Source organism: Protopterus annectens, chromosome 7.part0 (genome assembly GCF_019279795.1).
Source record: "Protopterus annectens isolate FY-2018-M chromosome 7.part0, PAN1.0, whole genome shotgun sequence".
Classification (NCBI taxonomy): domain Eukaryota; kingdom Metazoa; phylum Chordata; order Ceratodontiformes; family Protopteridae; genus Protopterus; species Protopterus annectens.
Genome location: NC_056739.1, coordinates 1,242,058,888 through 1,242,079,806, shown reverse-complemented (window position 1 = coordinate 1,242,079,806; position 20,919 = coordinate 1,242,058,888). Strand labels below are relative to the sequence as shown.

At 42.4% G+C, this 20,919-nt stretch overlaps 1 protein-coding gene across 1 annotated transcript in view; it reads left to right on the top strand.

The window, feature by feature from the left end:
* Positions 1–20,919, top strand: part of DENND4A (DENN domain containing 4A) — a 2,763,357-nt gene that overhangs the window by 1,713,346 nt on the left and 1,029,092 nt on the right. The window contains exon 22 of the mRNA XM_044077857.1: positions 3,070–3,214. Within this exon, the coding sequence (XP_043933792.1) occupies positions 3,070–3,214 (145 nt within the window). The remainder of the gene's footprint in view (positions 1–3,069; positions 3,215–20,919) is intronic.

Genomic DNA, 20,919 nt, shown 5'->3' with positions numbered 1-20,919 from the left:
TGTTTGAGTGTGGTAGAAGGGGTATAATTCAGACATAGAGCTTGGAATTTCTGCACGTTGACCCAACGTCCTGCTACCCCCCCCCCCCCCAAAAAAAAAAAAAAAAAAATTCCTCAGCTGTAGCAGCAACTTTGTGCAAGTCCATCTCTGGGTCAGGTAAACAAAGACATATGTAATTCATGTAAAGCAGCAACTTGTATTAAACTCCATGAACCTTATAGGCCTTTGCTGGGGATAGTCTGAACTTGCTGGCTAAGGGTTCAAGGTATAAGTTGAATAGGATTGGGGAAATGGGGACAGCCCTGTTTAAGGGTCCGATTTATTTAAAAAAAAAGCATTGAAAGAAATCCTGTCAACCTTCTACATGCAGAGACATCAGATGACCCTAATAAACTCCTCTGGGAAGTCCATCCTGTGCAGCTCTGCATAAAGGAATGGCCAGTAAACTCTGTCAAAAGCTTTCTCCACATGTAAGGTGATCATGGAAAGAGAGTTGCGATTCCTCTCTGCATCCTTTAACAATATGTATGTTTTTAAAAGGCTGTCATGGGTCATGCACCCCAGGATGAATCCAGTATGATCAAGGTGTGCACATGTGACCATATGTTTAGTTAAGAATGCTACCAAGAAAGCCATGGTTCATCACAGAAATTGGTCGTCAAGAGATGGGTGTGTGTGTGTATAGGGTCTTTATCAGGTATTAGTTTTAAGGATATGACCGTTTTCCACCATGTGGTGCACCACCCTCCCCCAAGGCAAACACCTCTACAGTTAGGCTGTCAGTCCTGTGGTCTTATTATTGGGACCAGTTTTGATGGCATCCTGTAAGTCATCTAAATTAATTCATCGGTAAATATCTTCCGCTGCTGCCTGCCCTAAAAAAGATAATGGGTAGAACATAAATAATGCAGATTTATGCATTATTTCTAGTTATAGTTTATAGTTCTTCTGCTATGGTCCAGTGCAATTACCATGGAGCATCCGAGGTTCATGTGGTGAATCACCCTACCTGTGTAGCAGCCCAGCCATGTCCACTTCCCTTCCCCTCCTTGGACTATGCCCTGTCAAAGTGACATCCCTTTTTTCCAGCAGGGATTGTCACAGGGCACACCCATGTAACATTTCAATAAAGGACAGCCAGGTGAGGACAGAACCACCTTTTTGACATCTACTCACAACATTGGAATTCATGGTAATTACGTTCCCTACTTATAGAAATGGTGAACTTGAGCGGAGTAGAAGAGGGACATAATCTGGTTGAGTTAGGGCCCAGATTACTGCTCCTGATAAGGGAGGCCCGAGCTCCCCTCTCCCTGGGGAATTGTAGGCATGCACCAGGAAATTCTGTGGCAGCCCCGGACCCAAATAAAATTCAGAATAATGTTTCTAATCTGGGATAATGCTGTGGTAGACAGTGAACCTTGAAGGCCTTGTATATGATAAAGGAAAAAGGGCAAGATTAACCTTGTATATGATGCCTGCCCTAAAAAAGATAATGGGTAGAACATAAATAATGCAGATTTATGCATTATTTCTAGTTATAGTTTATAGTTCTTCTGCTATGGCCCAAGTCATTTAGTTTTGACACACATTCTAGATGGTATTCAGTGTCTGCAAACATTTGAATTGTCCATAGTATTGGAAGTGAGATGATCAGAATGAATGGTGACTGCTTGCTTTATATACTGTAACCTGTTGTCATTTCATGCCATACACTACTGAAGGATTCAAGTCAGTCATTGGATCGCTGCCATAATAAGGTTGAATTTCTCATTCGCTCCCTCCATTCCTGTAATGGATAATATTGGATGTGCGGCAGGTGGTATACTCGGGCCTGAGAAACCAGTGGGGTCCGATACACAAAGCGATGCTAATCTGTTCAGGCTCTTCTTTTTTCTTTTGGACATTTGGGACCATCCACTGTGTGGCATAAAATATTAGTAGCTGTTGCACAAAATTAAACAGGGTGGTTAGTCTGTAAGTTAACTGTGAAATTAACTTAAAATTGGGCGAGAGGGATGAAAAACATAGACTCACCAATTTTGCTCCACTGTAAGTCCCAATATTACTGTGTTGATGGTTAAGGGTTATATTGGGTGTTCAAGTATTTTGATTTTGTGACTCAGACAATTTTTGGAGATTGGGAGTTGGCTTCCCTTCACTCCTTTTAGCTGTTATTAGGCTTGCTTTTAGTGGGTTGAAAGTTATGTTTTGCTCACTGACAAGTGTTTCATGGTATACTCATTTTTACAGATCATGAATGTTGTATTTAGCACTTCTAGTTTGTGAAACATTTATCTGTGAGAAGCAGGATATATTGGAATTGCTGCTTTATGAGATTTTGAATATATGTTTGTATCGTTTTATTTATTATTCAGTAAAGTGGAATTTAAAAAAAAAAATGCTGCTTTGGAAGTGGGCCAGGTGAATGGCACAGTGGTGTCATAGCCCACCTGTTGTGTAGTCTGAAAACATTGCATCTTCCATGGCTGTTTTTACTCTTACAGTGAGTGCTTTTCACAGCTGCACTTTAATAAATTTATATCTAATATAATAATTTTGTCATTACACTTGTGCCTTCTTGCAAATTGTTCTGATGAGGTAAAAAATTGGGGATCCTAAGGATAATGTTCCCCTTTTCCATGATGCAGTGATGCCTCTGCTTTGGCTAAAGGGGTCATGTATGCCCTGACCACCAGCACTAAAGCAGTAAAATGACTAATCACCAAGAAAGGTATCTTAGAAAAAGTCCAAGTGTACAATCTGTGCAGAGGACCTTCTCAAACATTGGCTGATATAGTGCATGCTCATATACCTATTAATTTTAACTGCCCTTTCTTAAGGAACTACTGCTTTCTAAACTGTATTGCCTGGCTTCACTTCAAATATCTGTTTTCTTGAGGTTTATGACTTGCTTTTATTGTTAAAATGGATATGTAGTGACTAACTTTAGGTAAAATGGTGTGTTAATTGTTTTTTGCACAGAACTCAAAACTTTTTTTTTTTTTTGGGGGGGGGGTTAGAATCTATTGGATGCCTGTATTTAACTTTCACTTGTTATATTTCTAGGCTGTTTTGGAAAGCACTTGGCCATCGAGCAGCAGAGGTGGCTACTTTTTGTGGATGAAGGTTAGAAATGCTGTATTAGCTACAGCTCAGTTCAAAAAGACATTGAAAAAGCAACATTTAAATCCAATACTGACCCCTGTTTCAGGTAAGTATGTAATTTAATTACATGTTTTAACAATGTAGCAATACACACTGGACACAATTAATTTTACCCCTTGTGTGTGGAACAGATTTTTGAATTCATTAGTCCTGACCATGTAAATATTTTTCATCAAAAGGTCTTTAAGACATGTTCATTTAGCAGGTCTTCACAGTATTTTTGTACTTTTAATGTATGTGGACTTGATCTCTTAACATCCATTTATAACTGCAATTTATTGTAGTAGTGTAAAATACTGAAAATACAGTGATCTATATACAATAGTAACAAAAAAAAATCAAACTAGAGTGCCTGCGCCTGTGGCACAGAGAGATGAATCCCTGACTACAACTCAGGCAACTTGAGTTCAAATAGTGACTTGGTGCTTCATGTCATAGGTAGGGAGGGTGGATATGCGCATTTGGAGATGCTGGTATTTTTTTTTTTTGGCTCACACTGCTGCTCTATTGATAGGATGTCAGCTGGAGAGCAGTGGCCTGTTGTGATGCAGGGAGCTGGTTGAAAAAGACAAGGGCATGTCTGCACAAACTGACAATGGTAGCCCCTATTACCTCATGTTGCAGAGTTTGCATGCTTGGGTGTAGGGGACATCCATGACTATTGCTGTGATGCAAGTATTCGCATCAGGGTCAGGACTGGCCCATAAAATGAGAACTACTGTCATTGCCAGCATGAACACAAAGTACCCTTATGGTTAGATGATGGCCACCCACAGTCTGCGTAATGTCTGACTGAGGGCAGTTTTAATGGTCATGGGGGAAAAAGTCTTACTAAAAACATATTAGATAGGAGAATCTGTTCACTCACAAGTTTAACACAATTAATAAAATTTCATTCTTGCAAACCCACATTTGACATGTATAATTTTATATCTAATAGGATTAATGCTTTAAAATCTCCCATTTATTCACTAATTTCACAATGTTGTTGGTTGTCTTCCTGATCATCTCCATCTCCTGACACTAGTCTGTGGTTTGAATTAATCTTGCGCTTTTTTTTGTATGATTTATGCATTTTTCTTTGGAACATTGGAAAAGTTTTACTGGTAAAATCTCTGTAGGGTTTATTGTCAGAAGAATGAGATGCAGTGTCTCACTTTCTTGGCTAAATTTTATTTCCCTGTTAGCCTGTTATCCGTCCAAAAAGTATTGGTTATCCAACAGAAAAAAAATGTCTGAAAACAGTTGGATACAGCAGCTTGAATCCCACACCTGCCTTTTGGCATTCCCTGATTGTGGGATTAATTTTATTCACTGTACACCAGACAGTACATTCTTCTGTTCCCAGTTTGTAATGCTTTTTCCTTTCTAAAATAATTTTATCAGGAGCAACTCTCTTTGCTAGTGTAATTTAGGCCTTGGCTGTTTTCTCATGGCCAAGTTTGGAGCATGCACACAACATGCTCTCTCATTTCACAAATTTTACTGTGGGACACCAATGCAGTAATTTATTTGTATTTTCATAAAATTAATATGGTCTGTTCTTTCCAGGTTCTATGGGACAGCAGACCACCTCATGTTTTCTGTGAGGATTCTGTCTTGTAACTAAGTTTTGAGGTGGCTCTTCTTGAGAAGCCTCATACTCTGCCAGCATTTTCTTCATTTCAGCCTCTGATTTTTGCAGTTTTATTATCTCATCCGAATAGTTAAATATTCTTCTATTTTTCCATCCTTTTGTTGTTTGACTGTACATATTCCTTCAGTTTTTCACTTATTTTAAATATCTCTGATTACATGTCATTTATTTTTACACTAAATTACTGGAAGCCATCTTCTGTATTAAAAACATTTTTTTGCTGAAGAGCTACAAGATTCTTCACAGCCAGAGTTTCTTCTTCTCATTTTCTAATTTAATTTGTTACTTCTCCAAATTCCTTCTTTGCTGGCATCCATGCAGTTTAGATAGTAGCCAGTAACTGATTTTATCCAAATTCAGCTCCCACTGACTTTCTTTTCACAGTTGCAGTTTTCACAATGTGTGTGTGTGTGTGTGTGTGTGTGTGTGTGTGTGTGTGTGTGTGTGTGTGTGTGTGTGTGTGTGTGTGTGCAGACATCTTGGACATCCCATAAAATATGTATTGTTGACAGTGATTTAGATCTGTACTAAATCAGGGTTGAGGTAGTTTGGGATGAGAGCCATATGTATACACCCCTGGCAATATTAATGGTCCTTAGTGAGTGACAGATGTTGAACCTCAGAAGAGGAGTATTCGACAGTGGACTGGAACTAGGCATCAGTGGCTGTGGAGAGGTGTGTGATCTCCAGATAAAAGGAAGTTTCCAAGTTATACATTTTGCCGTTTTGGTTTCTGTTATTGAGCAGAGCCACCCTGATACCTGACAGATTGGAATTTGTCAGGTTGGAATGCCTAGCAATTTCACATTGTCTAAAACAAATAGTTACCAATGGTGTGGAAGCATTTTGCCAGTGTGCAGAACCCCTCAAAAGACAGTTTGCAGTCCACCCTTACAAGGTAGGATGGTCTGTTGACCATGTTTTCCCATTCTGTTACAGATGGGATCCCTCCAGAATTACACTATTTAGGTAGGCACCTGTTGAAGGATGTAATGATTAGTTTGTATTTAGGCATTATTTTATACATACAACAGGAGCTCCACCATGTCTTTTTGCATCACTTTAAATTGGACTGCCTTTGATTGCTCACCAAAACAAGAGTAACAACAAGATCATGTTTATGTTTTGGAAGCTTCAGGGCCTGGAGGGCCCTGGTAACATCCCTGAGTCTGTCACCTGACAGACAGTTGACTTGTCACCCCGTCCTTTGCATCTTTTGATTGTAGGGTCTATATGCCTGACTGTTGATTCACCAATAACTGTCAGGTTTTAACTGTAGACTCTGTCTGCCTCAAAGGAGCTGTTTTTACCTTAGTGATTCTTATAACAGCATGTGCTGATGTAATGGTAGTAGGCATGGATGTTGGTGTGCAGAGGGGACTATGAGGCTCTGTGTGCCTGAGATGCTTATCATTGTGTCCTGGAGGACTTTGGTAGTTTCATTACCTCTGTATGAATGGATTTGTTTACCGATTAGTCTTGAGAGATCTGCTTCTGTTTTGTGTATGTAAATAGATTGGTTTCAGCAATGCCTCTCATTTAGTTTGTAAAATAGTCATTCTTTTACTCCCCCACTAACCAGAAAGTAACAGAGACTGTTTGCATTTGCTTGATATACACAAATCACCCGGATATTAGAGAAGTAATGAACTCAGAAGAAATGTATCCAATTTTTGTTTCTTTTTGTTTTCTTTTTTTGTAATCTGCTTGAAACTAGCATTTACTAAATGTTCAATGTGTATTATTATCTTGGAGCTTTTCTACCCGGGCCGCCGCTGAAAATTGACATGCAAGATGCATAATTTTTCATCATGGTTAATCTTGCTTGCTGGAGGTTGTCTTGCTTTTCTTATCAAAGCAGCCCATTAAACTTTGGACTGTATGTTGCACCGCAGTTTTCATCCAGTGCCTTTTACTCTCAGAAAGCAGGGAATATGTTTCTATACTTCTGTAGTTTGTAAACCAAATAGAATTTTGCCTGGTGGGAACAAAACACTGGTCAACCTCAATTCCATTCGCATGATGCATGGTGATAAAGCTTCTGACTGCAACTAGTATAATCATAGGTGGTGAAGTGACTGAATGAGGGAAAATGGGAGTGAGTGGCTAACGCTGGCTCCCTCATCCTCGAGGAGGGTGGTAGCTTGTCTCACTGAATTGTCAATTGCTGCAGCACTGAAGCCAGTGAGCCCAGTGCTGCAAACAGTGTGTCACTTGAATGGTAGGTTGAGCATACACTTAAACACACATGCGCATCCTGAGGCAACGGTAGCAGAGCTCATCAGGCTACCTTTGGGATGGGGATAGGACATTTTTCAGGATTCACAGACTGGCTTGCTCTGTAAAACCTGAGTGACTGTTCATCTGAGGAACAAATGGGCCAGAGGGCTGTTGGTCAAATGAAAAAAAACAAATGTGTCAGTTGGGTACTTGTAGGGGTGCTATTGGACTAATCTTGTGGACAGTATTTAAAAATCAAACAGACAAACAAAATGTTTAGCCTCTGTAGGTTCATGATTAACCAAGTTATACACAGCCTAATGTGTTCCTCTGACTAGTAAAGCAACTCATCTTTCTTCATCAGGAAGTGAAAAACACTTTTTTCTAACTATCAGTCTGTTTTACAGTAGATGTATTTCAAGGAGTTCTCACGAGTCTTGAGTATATTATCAGCTTTGATGTATTTTGCTTCAGTGACCAAGCTGTACTTGAGGGCATCTTCATGGTCACTAACTTTGTGATGCAAGCACCACTCGAAAACTTGACCTTTTCCATTAATGTGACAAGCTTATTTAAATAAGATGATATCTGATGTCATTTTCATTCATTCCTCAACAAATGGGTCTCTGACCTTGGATCCAACTCGGACACATTTCTTCTAGACTCTTGGATCTGACTCTTGAGCTCCTCCCCTTACCTGTAATGCTCCTAACTCCTGTATTACCCTAGATCTCGTTTGCCACTCTTATGATTAGGACATGGATTGCTCTCTCTCTCAAGCTCTGGGTTTATTTTGTACAAGTTTTTCGTGAATAAAATCAGATTTTATTAAATTGTCCTATATTGCTAATATTTCTATGTGTTTTTCAGTAAACCTATCCTCCCTTTACTTGTTTTTTCTTTCCATCTAGCTTTCTACCCATTTTCTATTGGGTATCTCTAGTTTACCATTGTTGGTAGGTAACCCTTTTCTTCTTTTACCCGTCTTGACCATTGTTGGTAAATTTCCATTTTCTTTTTTCCTTAGTTAAAAAAAAGACTTTCTTTTAACATGGCTGAAAAGCCAACCGGGTTTAAAAAGTCCACTTCTTGTGGGCATAAGATACCCATCTCTGATGCCCACAGGGAGTGCATTTATTGCTTAGGTGCAGGCCTTCTAGATACCCGTTGCCAGATTTATGTGGGGTTCAACTCTAGAGCCCTAAGCAATAGATGCAACAAGTTAGCATTGAAGGGATGCTTCCACCTTCAGTTCCTTCTTCAGTTTCTCTTTCAGGGGCTGAAACCCCCTCCAAGAAGTCAAAAACTGCTTTGGAGCCCAAGCAGTATAGGAAATGCTAGCCTGTTTGGTCTCCTAAATCTGCACCAGTATTTGAACTGCCTGCTAAGGTACCTAAGTTTTCAGATCTGATCCCCTTGGATACGACACAGTCACCGTGACCTTGAAGCCCTTGCTTCTCTCCAGAGCCAGTTTTCCCTAGACTCTGATCTCCTTTCTTACAGGAGACACCCAGGAGGTTGTTTCACCCACCTTCTGTGTCATCTTCTATCAGGTCCTTCCGAAGTCTCTCCGAGGTAGATGTGGATAGGATGATGAAGAAATTCCTCAGAGCTCAGATCCAGATAAGGGTCTTACCTGCTGTAGTTCCCATCGGATCTGTGAGCCTTCAACCTGTTTCCCATTCCATCATCTTGGTGGAGAGGATTTTATCTCACCTGAGAGCTCTTTTGACTCTTGCTTCTTTGGATCCTACCACCCCCCCCCCTTCGGATTGGACTTCTGAGCCTCATCTACATATTCCACAGGGACACCCAGCCGGTATGATCTTCCATGCAGTTCCTGCTCGGGAATTTCCAATCTCTTCTGATACCTCTCCAGATCATTCCACTGAAGAGGTTCCTTGGAAGAGATTGTGCAAGAGGAGGCACTTAGATTCCTCTCAGGAATCTTTAACTGAAGACACTGACTTTGATGAAGGTGAAGGGGTCCCCCCAGATCAGCAACAGAAGACTTTTCCTTCAGAGACATCCTGAAAATCCTTAGCCAAAAAAGTGGATGGTCTTTACATCTTGGATTGCCTGCTGAGTATGGAAGGGGCCAGATGCCATAGAACCAATTCTCCATTGCCTGGACAGGATTCCCACTCCTCCCAAAGACGGACCTTATTGGCGTAAGGGAGTTCCATGAATGCCATGGTTGTGGTGGCAGCCACAAAGAAGTTGACTGAACAAAGCTGCACTGTTCATCCTCCTAATAGAGAGTCTAGGTCAGTAGACAGGTTTGGAAACTTCATTTACACCTCAGTGGCCTTTACTTCATAGTCGCTCAACTGCTTGGCACATTTTACCAGATTACAGAGAGAGTTGATTAAGGAACGCTCTAAATCTAGCCCCAAGTCCACATTGGTGGAGGAACAGCAACACTTTCATTCACAACTGGCCATCCTTCAGTTGATCTCTAATGCACCCAAGAGGTTAATCTCTCATGCAACAGAAGGTTCCTCACGGGCCGCGGGTATAAGCATAGCCATCAGGAGACATGCTTAGATGCACTTGTGTGACTTTGCAGAGCCCTTTAAGTCTTCTTTCATCAGTGCTTCTTTTGATGGATCTTCTTTGTTGAATCGCTTTCCAGTAGTGACCAAGACAGAAAGACCTTATCTGCCATGGGAATCCAATTTTCTACCCCACAGAGATCCTTTTCTATAAATCAACATGATGGTAGGAAGATGTGGTTCCGAAAATCACGGGGATCTTTTCAGGACTCACGAAGGGAAATTCCTCCCAGAGGCAGAATGAGAAATTCCAATGGAAGATGCCATTCTCGCTGCAGAAGGGGTCTGCAAAACAAAGGATATCAAGATTCTTTTGCAGATAGACCCTTTTAATGTTCCCGAAGGGTTGCCTGACTGTTCTTCTCTGGAGGCAGTCAGAGGGGAGCTTATATTTGCACCCGGAAGCCTGGGCATCCTTCATAAAAGACACTTGAGTGCAAAGAATTAAATGCAGAAGATATTTCATTCCCTATTGTTAAATTCCCCCAGCCAGACTGAAAAATCCCCCTGATGTTCCACCCAATCAGTGGGAGTTAACAGATCTAGAAATTCAAAAGCTGCTAGACAAAAGGATCATCCAGGAGGTCCCGCCAGACCAGAGAGTATTCAGAACTTAAGTTTCTTTTTCGTGCCAAAGAAAATAGGGAACCTAAGGGTAATTTTCAGTCTCAGCAATCTAAATCAGTTTGTGAGGAACTACAAGTTCTGGATGGTCACAGTTCAGTCCATTCTGCCTCTTCTGCAGAAAGACGATTGGACGTGCTCTGTAGATCTCCAGGATGCATACTATCACATCAAGATGAATAGGTACTCCTGGAGATATCTGTGCTTTTGACTTGGGGCCTGTAATCATCAGTTCAGAGTCCTGTTCTGTAGGCTTATCACAGCCCCCAGGGTGTTCAGCAAATGTATGGCAATGGTAGCAGCTCATCTCAGACTACTTGGATTCAGAGTGTTTCTTTATCTAGACTACTGGCTCCTCACTGCCCCAACCAGGCATCTCCTCGAAAAAGCCAAGGACTACTTACTCCAATTGTGCCAGTTTTTGGGGATCACAGTCAATTATTCCATGTCCCACCTTCAGCCGGTTCAAGTCTCTGAGTTTATAGGAGCTTATCTGAACACAACCAATCAGTTGCCATTTCTTCCACCAAACAGAATACAGATCTCAAAACTGCATGTCAGTCAGACCTTAAAATTGCAGATTCTTTCACATCCTACTCCCTCAGCAAAGTTGGTTCTTCAAGCCTTATGGTCAGTAGATGTGGTGGTTACCCAGCTATCAGCTGCTCGTTTCCACATGCGGATTCTTCAAGTAGACTCTAGCAGTTCAGTGGTTGATTCTTCAACAGCCTTTGAACCATCCTATAGAACTTTCTTGGGTTTGCAGGGACTCCCTACTTTGATGGATTCAATCCAACATAGTTTGTCAAGGATGTCCCTTTGTGTTTCCACCCCCAACTGCCACGGAGACCATGGATGCCTCTCAGTTGGGGTGGGGTGACATTTCTAAGGATGGACTGTTCAAGGCACATGGTCCCCAGAAGAGACCAACTTGTATATCAACATCCTAGAGATGAAAGGGGTCCTTCTAGCATTGCAGGCGTTTCATTGCTCTGTTCCTGTAGAGAAAATTACTAAACAAACGGACAACGTGTTTGTCTGGTACATCAACAGATGGGGGAACCAGGTCCTACCTCCTTTGCCAAGAAGCAGAGAGAGTATAGCAATGGATGATCTCCTCCAACTGCTTTTTTCTAGCAGTGCACATACCGAGGAAGTCCAACATTCAAGCTGGCAAGTTCAGCAGGACTATACTGATACGTTATAGTGGTCTCTCAACCATATGGTGTTGGAGAACTCTTTCATCAATGGGTCAGCCTATGATCGCTTTGCCTCTCGGGGATGGTTCACCCAGATATTCTAGGCCTCAAGTTGACCATATGATTTCTTCAATTCCAGTGATGGCTAGACAACCCAGGCTTTGTTCCCCAGTTTGCCAAATTTTATTATCCCAGAAGGCCTCACTTAGAAAAATATATTAGAGTAAATGGAAAATATTTTCTTATTAAGTGCATCAAAGAAAATTAGATCCCTTTACTGCTGCTGTTCCTGCTGCTTTAGATTTTCCTGCTTCAGTTTTTCAGGAACGTACTAGTTTTTCAACCATCAAAGTCCACCTAGCAGCCATCTAATTATTTCACCAGAGATAATGCTTTCCCTCAAGCATTATCCAGGTTATGCAAAGCTTTCCTTAAAAGTACCTTCTTTCTTAGACCCCCGATTAAAGACCCTACTCCACCATGGGACCTTACACTTATGGTGCAGAGCTTGGTTCAGCCTCTCTTTGAGACCTCAGCCAAGTCTAATCTGAAGTTGTTGTCTTGGAAGACCATCTTTCTAGTGGCTGTAACTTCAGCTAGGCAAGTTTCTGAACTCCAAGCACTCTCTTCAAAACCACCTTATTTGATTTTCCATAAAGACAGTCACCTTACGTACCAGTCCATCTTTTCTACTGAAAGTAGCCTCTGAAACAAACATCAACCAAGTAATCAACTTGCCTGTCGTCTTTCCAAAATTTTCCAGTAGAGTACATGCTTCACCTTTTGTATGTACATAGACAGCTTCATTTTTATCTTGATAGAATGAAGGATTTTAGAAAGTCTGACCAACTGTTTGTTTCCTTTCCCCATAACAAATTGGTGAAACCAGTTTCTAAAGTCACTTTAGCAAATTGGTTAATGGATGGTATCCTATATGTTTAATCTGTACGAAGTCTGCCTTAACAAGATCGCCTAAAGCTCACTCCACTAGATCTATGGCTGCATTGTCTACATTCTATGCTTAGTGCCTCTGTTGAAGACATTTGTGCTGCAGCCATTTGGTCCAGTGCCCCTACCTTTATCGCTCATTACATAGTTGGATCTCATTTCCAGAAGTAGGGCTGCCTTTGGTCCTGCAGTACTCTGGAATATTCTTCTGTGAGAGCCACTCAAGGTTGTAGCCGTACTCTGGAATATCCTTCGAGGGGCCACTCAGGGTTGTAGTAGCTGAGGACTCTGTACCATCTGTTGAGGAATGAATGAGAATGACAGCATCAGATATAAAAGTTATATCTTCTGTGTTGTTCATTTTCATTCTTCCTCAACGTCCCACCCTCCTTTCCCCTCTTCTTTATCTTTTGGAGTGATTTTATTAGAAATCTTCGAACCACTGTTCCTGTTTGAGCCCCTATTCTATTCTTCCTTCTGTAAGTTATAATCAGCCTTTTATGGATTGAGCAAAAAACTCAATCAGAGGTAATGCAGAATTATGGGCGTTATGGGTAAGGGGAGGAGCTTGAGAGGCAGATCTAACAGTCTGGAAGAAATGCAGCTGAGCTGGATCCGAGATCCATTTGTTGAGGAAGAATGACAATAAACAACACAGATACGTAGTTATGGTGAGTACATAACTTCTATTTTTCATAGCTCAGTTTCGTTAACCTGGCAAGAGGAATGACATTCATACTGCCAGATGCAATGCAGATGAGAATAACTAATGCATATCTTTTGAACTGGTAGACCTGGCTCATTGAACTACATGTCATAGTATCTGTGATGGCAGGATGTTTCTAAATTCCATATAAAAAAATTATAAGGTATATGGCATTGCTGTCATCTTTCACAGTCTTCTGCTATCTGAGGTCACCATGCTCTAGAGAAATAACAGAAGTGGTGCTATTATAAAAAGCAGGGAGAAGCAGTTACCTGATAGTTGTGGGATCATCTTCGTTAATCTATAGGCTAAGGCCACAGGTATTAAGACCATTGGGCACACTAAACATGCCATGTGTGCTACACCCCCTCCCTGTTACCTTATAATGCACCATGTTGGAGCCATCTTCAGATGTCTGTGGCAGTGCACATCTAAGATTGACCTGCAAGATGTCCACAGTTTGCTTAGCCTTTATATGGGTTATTTTGGAGCTGAGATGGCATCTTTTCTTGCTCACTTAGCAGAGCTGTTTCACAGCTGTGATAGTTGCTTTTGGTTTGGTGGTTTTCTCCATTCCAGGTGCTCCTCTTTTCCTTTACACCTGTACTTATTTTTGATTGCAGGTATTTTTGTGTTTGCACTTTGTATTTTTAGGCAAGGCCCTCTTTAGTCATTATTGAGAGAGGGTTGTTTGCATGACCCAGCAGGGAGAAAATCCCCCCATATAATAACCATATTTCTGCTTTGGGGGAGCATATAGAGAGGACCAGTGTGAAGGCTGCCAGGACATTATACTGGCCATTTGTCAACATAGTTGGAAAATGCTCACACTGTATCTGTACCAGCAATAGCTACCCAGGCTTTTGCTTAAGCATCAAATGAATTATCACTTACCCCAAGTTCTGTTTTTCTTTTGGTTTCTAGGTAATTGAGTCCTACAGCATTGTCCTCATTTTCTGTGTGTGTGAGACCAAGTGACAGTAGAAGTATTCTACCTCCAGATTCAAACCTCAGTGTCACAGAAGGTCAGGATGCACCTGCTTTATCCTTTGAACTTTGAGGTCTCATTCAACACTATGGAGTGTCCATTCAAGGTGATGACCCAGTTTATGGACTCTGTGGGCCAGAGTTCCCTTCTTCAGTTAAGAGTCTGTTGATTGAGCAGTCTCCACCTCTGCAGTCTTCCTCCTCATCTTTTTTAATGCCCATGCTCTCTTGCAGCTAGATCACTCAGTACTGCTATTAACATTGGTTGGCCACCTGTGTTAATTAATGGCTCCCTCAATTCTTCCTTTGCACCTAGGAGTGCTATGGCCAACAGGTTACTTGGTACTGACTTTGGTGTTGTCTTTCTCAATGTTGTTTTTGTTTGCACTGGTTGTTTCCTTGCCTCCTCTCCCAGAGTCAGGAAATTGGAATAGTTCTTGACATTATCCTGTTTGATGTCCATGTTGATATTTCAAGCCTTAATGAGGCAGTATCATCTGGAGGTTCTAGCTCTGTCTTGACTGTGACTCTATTTCAAAAGCTTTATGATGCTTGGCATTTTTTGGGCAGTCTGTTCTGCTGTGACTCAAGCTTCACCCCAGGACCATGTATTTTCTGCTGCTCAGCCATTTGTAATAGGTTCATAGGTAGTTGCTAAGCAAGATTTGGGGACATTGGAAATGATGCATCAGAAAGGGGATGGCCTTCTGTCCCTTTGAACATTCAGGAGAGGAACATCCAAAGGGTCTTGAGATATATCAGTGTGGTTTCACCATCACTGAATATTACAAAGGTGGCTACCAAAGTTAACTGGGCCACCATGGCCACAGTGGTTCTGATCTCATGTAATGCTAATAAGGTTTTGCATCTTCCTATGGACTAGGCATTTTTTTGTCAAGGACTCCCCAGCTGAAGACTTAAAATAGTACTAGGCAAGAGTTATGCATTATCTTTTGGACAAGAAGGATGTCCAGAAGGTCCACCAGAGCAGAAAGGCCAAAATTTCTACTTTGAGTTATTTTTTGTGCTCATAAAGATAAGATTCTTCAGACCCATTCTAAATGGGTTATTTTTTGTGCTCATAAAGATACGATTCTTCAGACCCATTCTAAATGAAAGTGGCTTAAATACCTTTGTTCACAACGATATTCTCAATGTGGCTTTAATTAAGATTATCCTTTCATGTGTAGCCAAATCAGGTTGGAGATGCTTTTTTCTGTCTCCAGGATACTTACCTGCATGTCAAAATATGTACATAATCCCAGAGACTTCTTTGTTTCAGGATTGGAACCAATCATTTCAAGTTCCGGATGCTTACATATGGTTTCACTTCAGCTCCCAGGGTGTTCACTAAATGTAGGTCCATAGTGGCAGCACATCATTGTCTGCAAGAAGCGAAAATGTTTCCATACTTGTGTGACTGGCTTCTAGCTGAGGTTTCTCAAGATCAGATTATCCTGGCAAAGAAGTCCCTGGTCTCCCTGTTTCAGTGTATGAGTGTTTCTCTGGATGTCAGCATGTCTTATTTGCAGTCTTTTCAATGGAAAAGCCAGGCCCCCCATGAACAAAGCTCAGATTTTGATCTTGAGAGCTGCTGCTCTTCCAGTTTCATCCTGAATGACAGCTGCTCAGTGTGTTATAATAGTAGACCTGATGGCAGTAGCCGTTCCCATGATCTCTTTGACCAACATGAGAGTTCTTCAGTGGACTCTTTGGTCCAGTACTCGCTAATGGCAGTCTTAGTAGAGGATTTTCTTATCTTGAGTGTCAGGGTGATTATCATCATGGATATGTTTGCAGGGATCGTAAGGAATGTGGTAACCTGAAGATCTCTCTGTCTGTCATTTCCCCTTCAGCAAACTAGAGATGAAGGTACTTTCCCTTTCCCTTCAGGCTTCCCCATTCTTCCCTCTAGATGACCTTTCCATTCATACAGACAGCATGTCTCCCATGTGATATGTCAACAAAAAGGGGGAACTCAATTTCATCCCCACTGCTGTAAGACTGAGAGTGTATGAGAATGGGCTGTGGTTGCTAGCCACCTTTTTGTACAAGTCCACATCCTCCGAGAATCCAGTTTGTCAGCAGACAGGTTAAGCATCTGTCTTCTCATACCATATGAGTACTCCCTCAGCTTCTTCAGTAGGAAGGGGAATTTTTTTTTCACATGTGGGGTAGACACTTGTGACTTCACTTCCTGTACTAGTGCAGGGACTTTGTTTCTCATCCCATCACTGGGAAGACCCTTTTGTGGTCAAGGGAGCTCCTCTGGGTTTTCCCTCTATTTTCTGTTATTGTGAAGTTCATCTATGGGTTGAGGCTGTTCAGTCCTCATAGCCTGTTATTGGCCCCAGCAGAGCTGGTGCCTCATCTACTGCAAAATCCATTTTTTTCTGAGACCAGCAAAAACCTTCCTTGTCTCATCCATCAGCCGGCTGTCACTCGAATGTGTGTCAACTGCACCTCATAGTTTGATTTCTCCAGTTCAAGCAGATGCATGAGACTATTTTTTTCCTGTTTGGGCTGGATCCATTGGGTTGGATCCCTTTCTTTTAATGGTCCTGGCTATGTTCGGTGGCATTTTTTTACTGTGGCATAAGTTTTTCTTCCATCTAAGTCTACTTGGCCACTATTTCCAGATGTTCTTCATCTCACATTGCTGCAGTCCTTACATATGGGTAGTCCGCTGTCCTCGGTCGGCCCGAATACCAAAGTATTAGGCTGACGTCGGTCAAGGCGCTTAAAACTGACATCAGGACGTCAGGGTACAAAAGCGCATGACCGACGCCATATCCTCAGTCTTTTTTGCGGCATGGTCCGATGCAGAAGCAGCGTTGCAAGTGCCGTTCGGCGTTCTGAAATTTTTCGAGTTCGGAGTTTCAGACCGAATCCAAGTTGGCTAAGTACCCCGTTGGGGAATATTTTGTTTTTTTCTTGCCTCAGTGTATTACCGGATGTCAGAAAAAGTGAATAATTGTATTTCTTGTGGGAAACAGATATACCGCATAGGGATTACCATTCTTTGTGCATTCCTTGTTTGGGGCCTGAGCACGACGTAGTCAGGTGTCGCTTTTGTGCTAGGTTTAATAAGCGCACTATTAAGCGAAGGTTAGATTGTGCTAGGCTGGTCTTCGGTAAGCGGTGCAATTATAATATGCCGTCGGATACTCCGACGCCCGCTTCCACGAAGAAGCGCAAGGACAAAGCGGTTAAACCCAGGCATGATGAGTCGTCCGTTCCGGACGCCGGTTCTTTAGAGGCTTCAGTGGAACCGGTGGTTCCGATGGAGGCTTCTCTGGAGTCTCAGGGGGAGACTTTAATTTTGCAGGATGTAGCCTCTCTTGAGGCAGGTCAGGCTGAAGGGGCTTCTCAGGTTTCTGTACTCCCCTCCCTTCCCAGGGGGGTTAGGCCCTCTCCTTCTGTTTCCAAGGCTTCTTCCAGAGGCAGGCCAGGTTTAGCTTCTGCTGGTGTCAGTCCTAGTTCAGCAGGGTCTGTGCCTAAGAAGCACATGCTTAAAATGGCAGAAGATTTGATTACTCTGATTAGAGGTTCTATGCCCCCTCCTGATAAGAGGCCTAGGGTGGAGCCAGAGTTGGAAGGTTTTGAACAGGCTTCGGATGATTCAGAGTCTTCGGCTGAAGACTTGCAGGAGTACACTCCTTATTCTGATTCTGATGCAGAAGATTCCACTCCTTCTGCTTCTCCTCCAGAAGATTTTTCTTTTTCAGAGACACTTCATTCTATGAGGGAACATTTTAAGTGGGAAGGTCAGGACTTCTCTGACTCTCGGAAAAGGCTTAGGGAATTTTTGTTTTTACCTCAACATAGGCCCTTAGCTATACCCCCTGTTCTGGATGTTGTGCAAGATGTATTTTCAGAGGCTTCACTTAATCCTGATTCTCTGCCCCCTGCGCCTGTTAAACCGGATAGGTATTACAGGGTGCCTGAGGCTCATAAATATCTCTATAAGAGTCCTAGGGCAGACCCAGAAACTGTTAGTCAGGGACCTAAGGGTGTCAAGGCCTCTGTTGTTAAGAATCCGGTTCCTCTAGATAAAGAGGCCAGAGCTTTGGATAGATGGGGAAAGAAGGTCTATACATCTTCTACCTTAGCTATGAGGGCTTTGAACTGCCAGTTTCATATGTTGAAATATCAAAATTTTCTTCTTTCGCAATTGAAATCTAAGGTGGATGCTCTGGCAGAAGGCATTGACTGTAAAGAATTACAAGATTTGGTGCATGTCTCTGAACAGGTGGGTAAGCATTCTTTGCAGTGTGGTTTTGATGCTTTGCAGGCCTCTTCTAGGGTGGCTGCCACTGGTTCAGTTCTTCGCAGGCACGCCTGGCTTAAGGATCAGAATTTATCTGACCGTGTTAAGACAAGGATTTTGGATGCTCCTTTGCAGTCTGAAGTGTTGTTTGGTCCACCTGTGGAGTCAGTCTCGAAGAAATTGGAAGACAAGGCTAAGTCTATGCAGACTGTTAAAGATTTTTTGCAAGTTCAGCCTCCAAAGTTTAGTAGAAATTGGCCTGCTAAGGGGTGGACGTATCCTCCTTCTGATTCTCAGTCTAGGGGTAGATCTAGACGTGGTAGGGGCAGAGGTCAGAGTTCCTTCAGACCTAGAACATGGAGTTCACCTGCACAGTCTTCGAGTGAGGGCAGGGGCCAGTCCTTTCGTAAACAGGCCCAATGACCTACTTTTTCAGCTGCCAGATCCTTCATGCCTGGCAGCACCTTTGGGAGGACGGTTGGCACTTTTCAAAGAGAATTGGATTTTAATTACCCAAGACAAATGGGTATTGGATATCATACACCAAGGTTACAAGTTTTATTTCCATACCTTACCTCCTTTCAAAGGCATGCCAGACGTTCCTCCTCAGCAAAGACTAGAGGCTCACAAACAGATTTCTCTACTACTTCAGATAGGAGCTATACAACCGGTCCCTCTGCCAGAAGTGGGCCTAGGATTTTATTCTCGCCTGTTTCTAGTACCAAAGAAAGGGAACACGTGGAGACCAATTTTGGATTTATCTATCCTCAACACATATCTGGACATTCCCAAGTTCAAAATGTTGGCGTTACAACAGCTTTTACCTCTACTGGGCAAAGATCACTGGATGGTGACTCTGGATCTCAAGGAGGCTTACCTTCATGTTCCTATCAGGCCCTGTTGCAGGAAGTATCTGCGTTTCGGGCTGGGACTTTTCATTATCAGTTCTCTGCATTGCCTTTTGGCTTATCTACTGCCCAGAGTGTTCACAAAGGTTCTGGCTCCAGTGGTAGCTTTCTTCAGGCTAAGAGGAATACAAATCTATCCTTATTTGGACGATTGCCTGATTCTGGCTCAAGGAAAGGACGAACTTCTTCATCATTTACAGTATGTGATGGCAGTGTTAAGATGCCTAGGGTATTCTGTGAACGAAATAAAGTCCAGTCTAGTACCCTCTCAGGACATGTGCTTTCTGGGTGTGAGACTGAATACAGCATCCCAGATGGCCTTTTTGACCCCGGACAAATAAAAGAATCTTTCTCTTTACTTCCACCAGTTGTCTCGTCAGTCCAGGCTGACTGCAAGGACAGTCCTTCAAGCCTTGGGGTTCATGGCATCTTGTATTCTGGTACTTCCCAATGCCAAACTGCATATGAGGAAGCTACAATGGTATCTCAAAATGTATGGACTAACACTGCCAAGATTTGGACACTGTCATTCAGATAATACCTTGCATTCAAAAGGAATTTTTGTGGTGGGCTCAGGAATGTCACCTAAACAAGGGACTCTCTGTGACCCGACCGGAGGCGAGTCAGATTCTAACGACAGATGCCTCAGACAAAGCTTGGGGAGCTCATCTAAATGGAAAATGGGTACAAGACACGTGGCCTGCCTGACTTCAGCATTTACATATCAACTTGAAGGAGATGTTAGCAGTCCAATTTGCATTGATAGCTTTCAAGGATTTACTTCTTCCAGGGCAGGTGTTGATTCAAACAGACAACACAACTGTCATGTGGTACATCAACAAGCAAGGGGGGACACATTCTTATCCTCTATGCAGACAAGCAATGATTTTGTGGGAGACTGCTCTCAGTTTACAGCTACATCTTCAGGCAAGGTTTCTGCCTGGAGCACAGAACTCCTTAGCAGATGTGTTTAGCAGACAAATTATGGATCCCCACGAGTGGAAATTGGATCCTCATGTATTTCAAAAATTGACAGTGTTATGGGGAACTCCAGACATAGATCTGTTCGCTTCTCCACTGAATTACCAGCTGCCAAAGTTTTGCACAAAAAGGATTCATCCCACGGCTTGGAAAGTGGATGCTCTCTCATTCAATTGGAGCAATCTTCACGTGTATGCCTTTCCACCTCTGCCTCTCCTCCCAAAGGTACTCCTGAAGGTCAGACAGGACAAGCCAACCATGATTTTAATAGCTCCGGATTGGCCTCGTCAGCACTGGTACCCATTACTGAGAAGTCTGGTACGGGAGCCTCCATGGCCTTTGCCTTCGATTCCACACCTGCTGTCTCAGGAGAACAGTCATTTACTCAATGTCAAACTTCACTCTCTACATCTAACAGCCTGGCATATTCTGTTTTAAACCCAGAAGGGTCTCAGCTTCCACAACAAGTTTTGAATGTTATTTTGGAGGCCAGAAGGCCTAGTACAAGGAAAGTTTACGCAGATAAATGGAGGAGATTTTTATTTTGGAGCACAGCAAAGGACTTTGATGTTTCTAAACCTAATTTAAGTGTTGCTCTTCAATACCTTACTGAGTTATTGGACAAAGGCTTGTCCTTCTCCTCTATAAAGGTTCATGCTGCAGCAATTTCTGCTCACTATGACTGTGACCCACCATTATTTTCTCATCCTTTGTTTA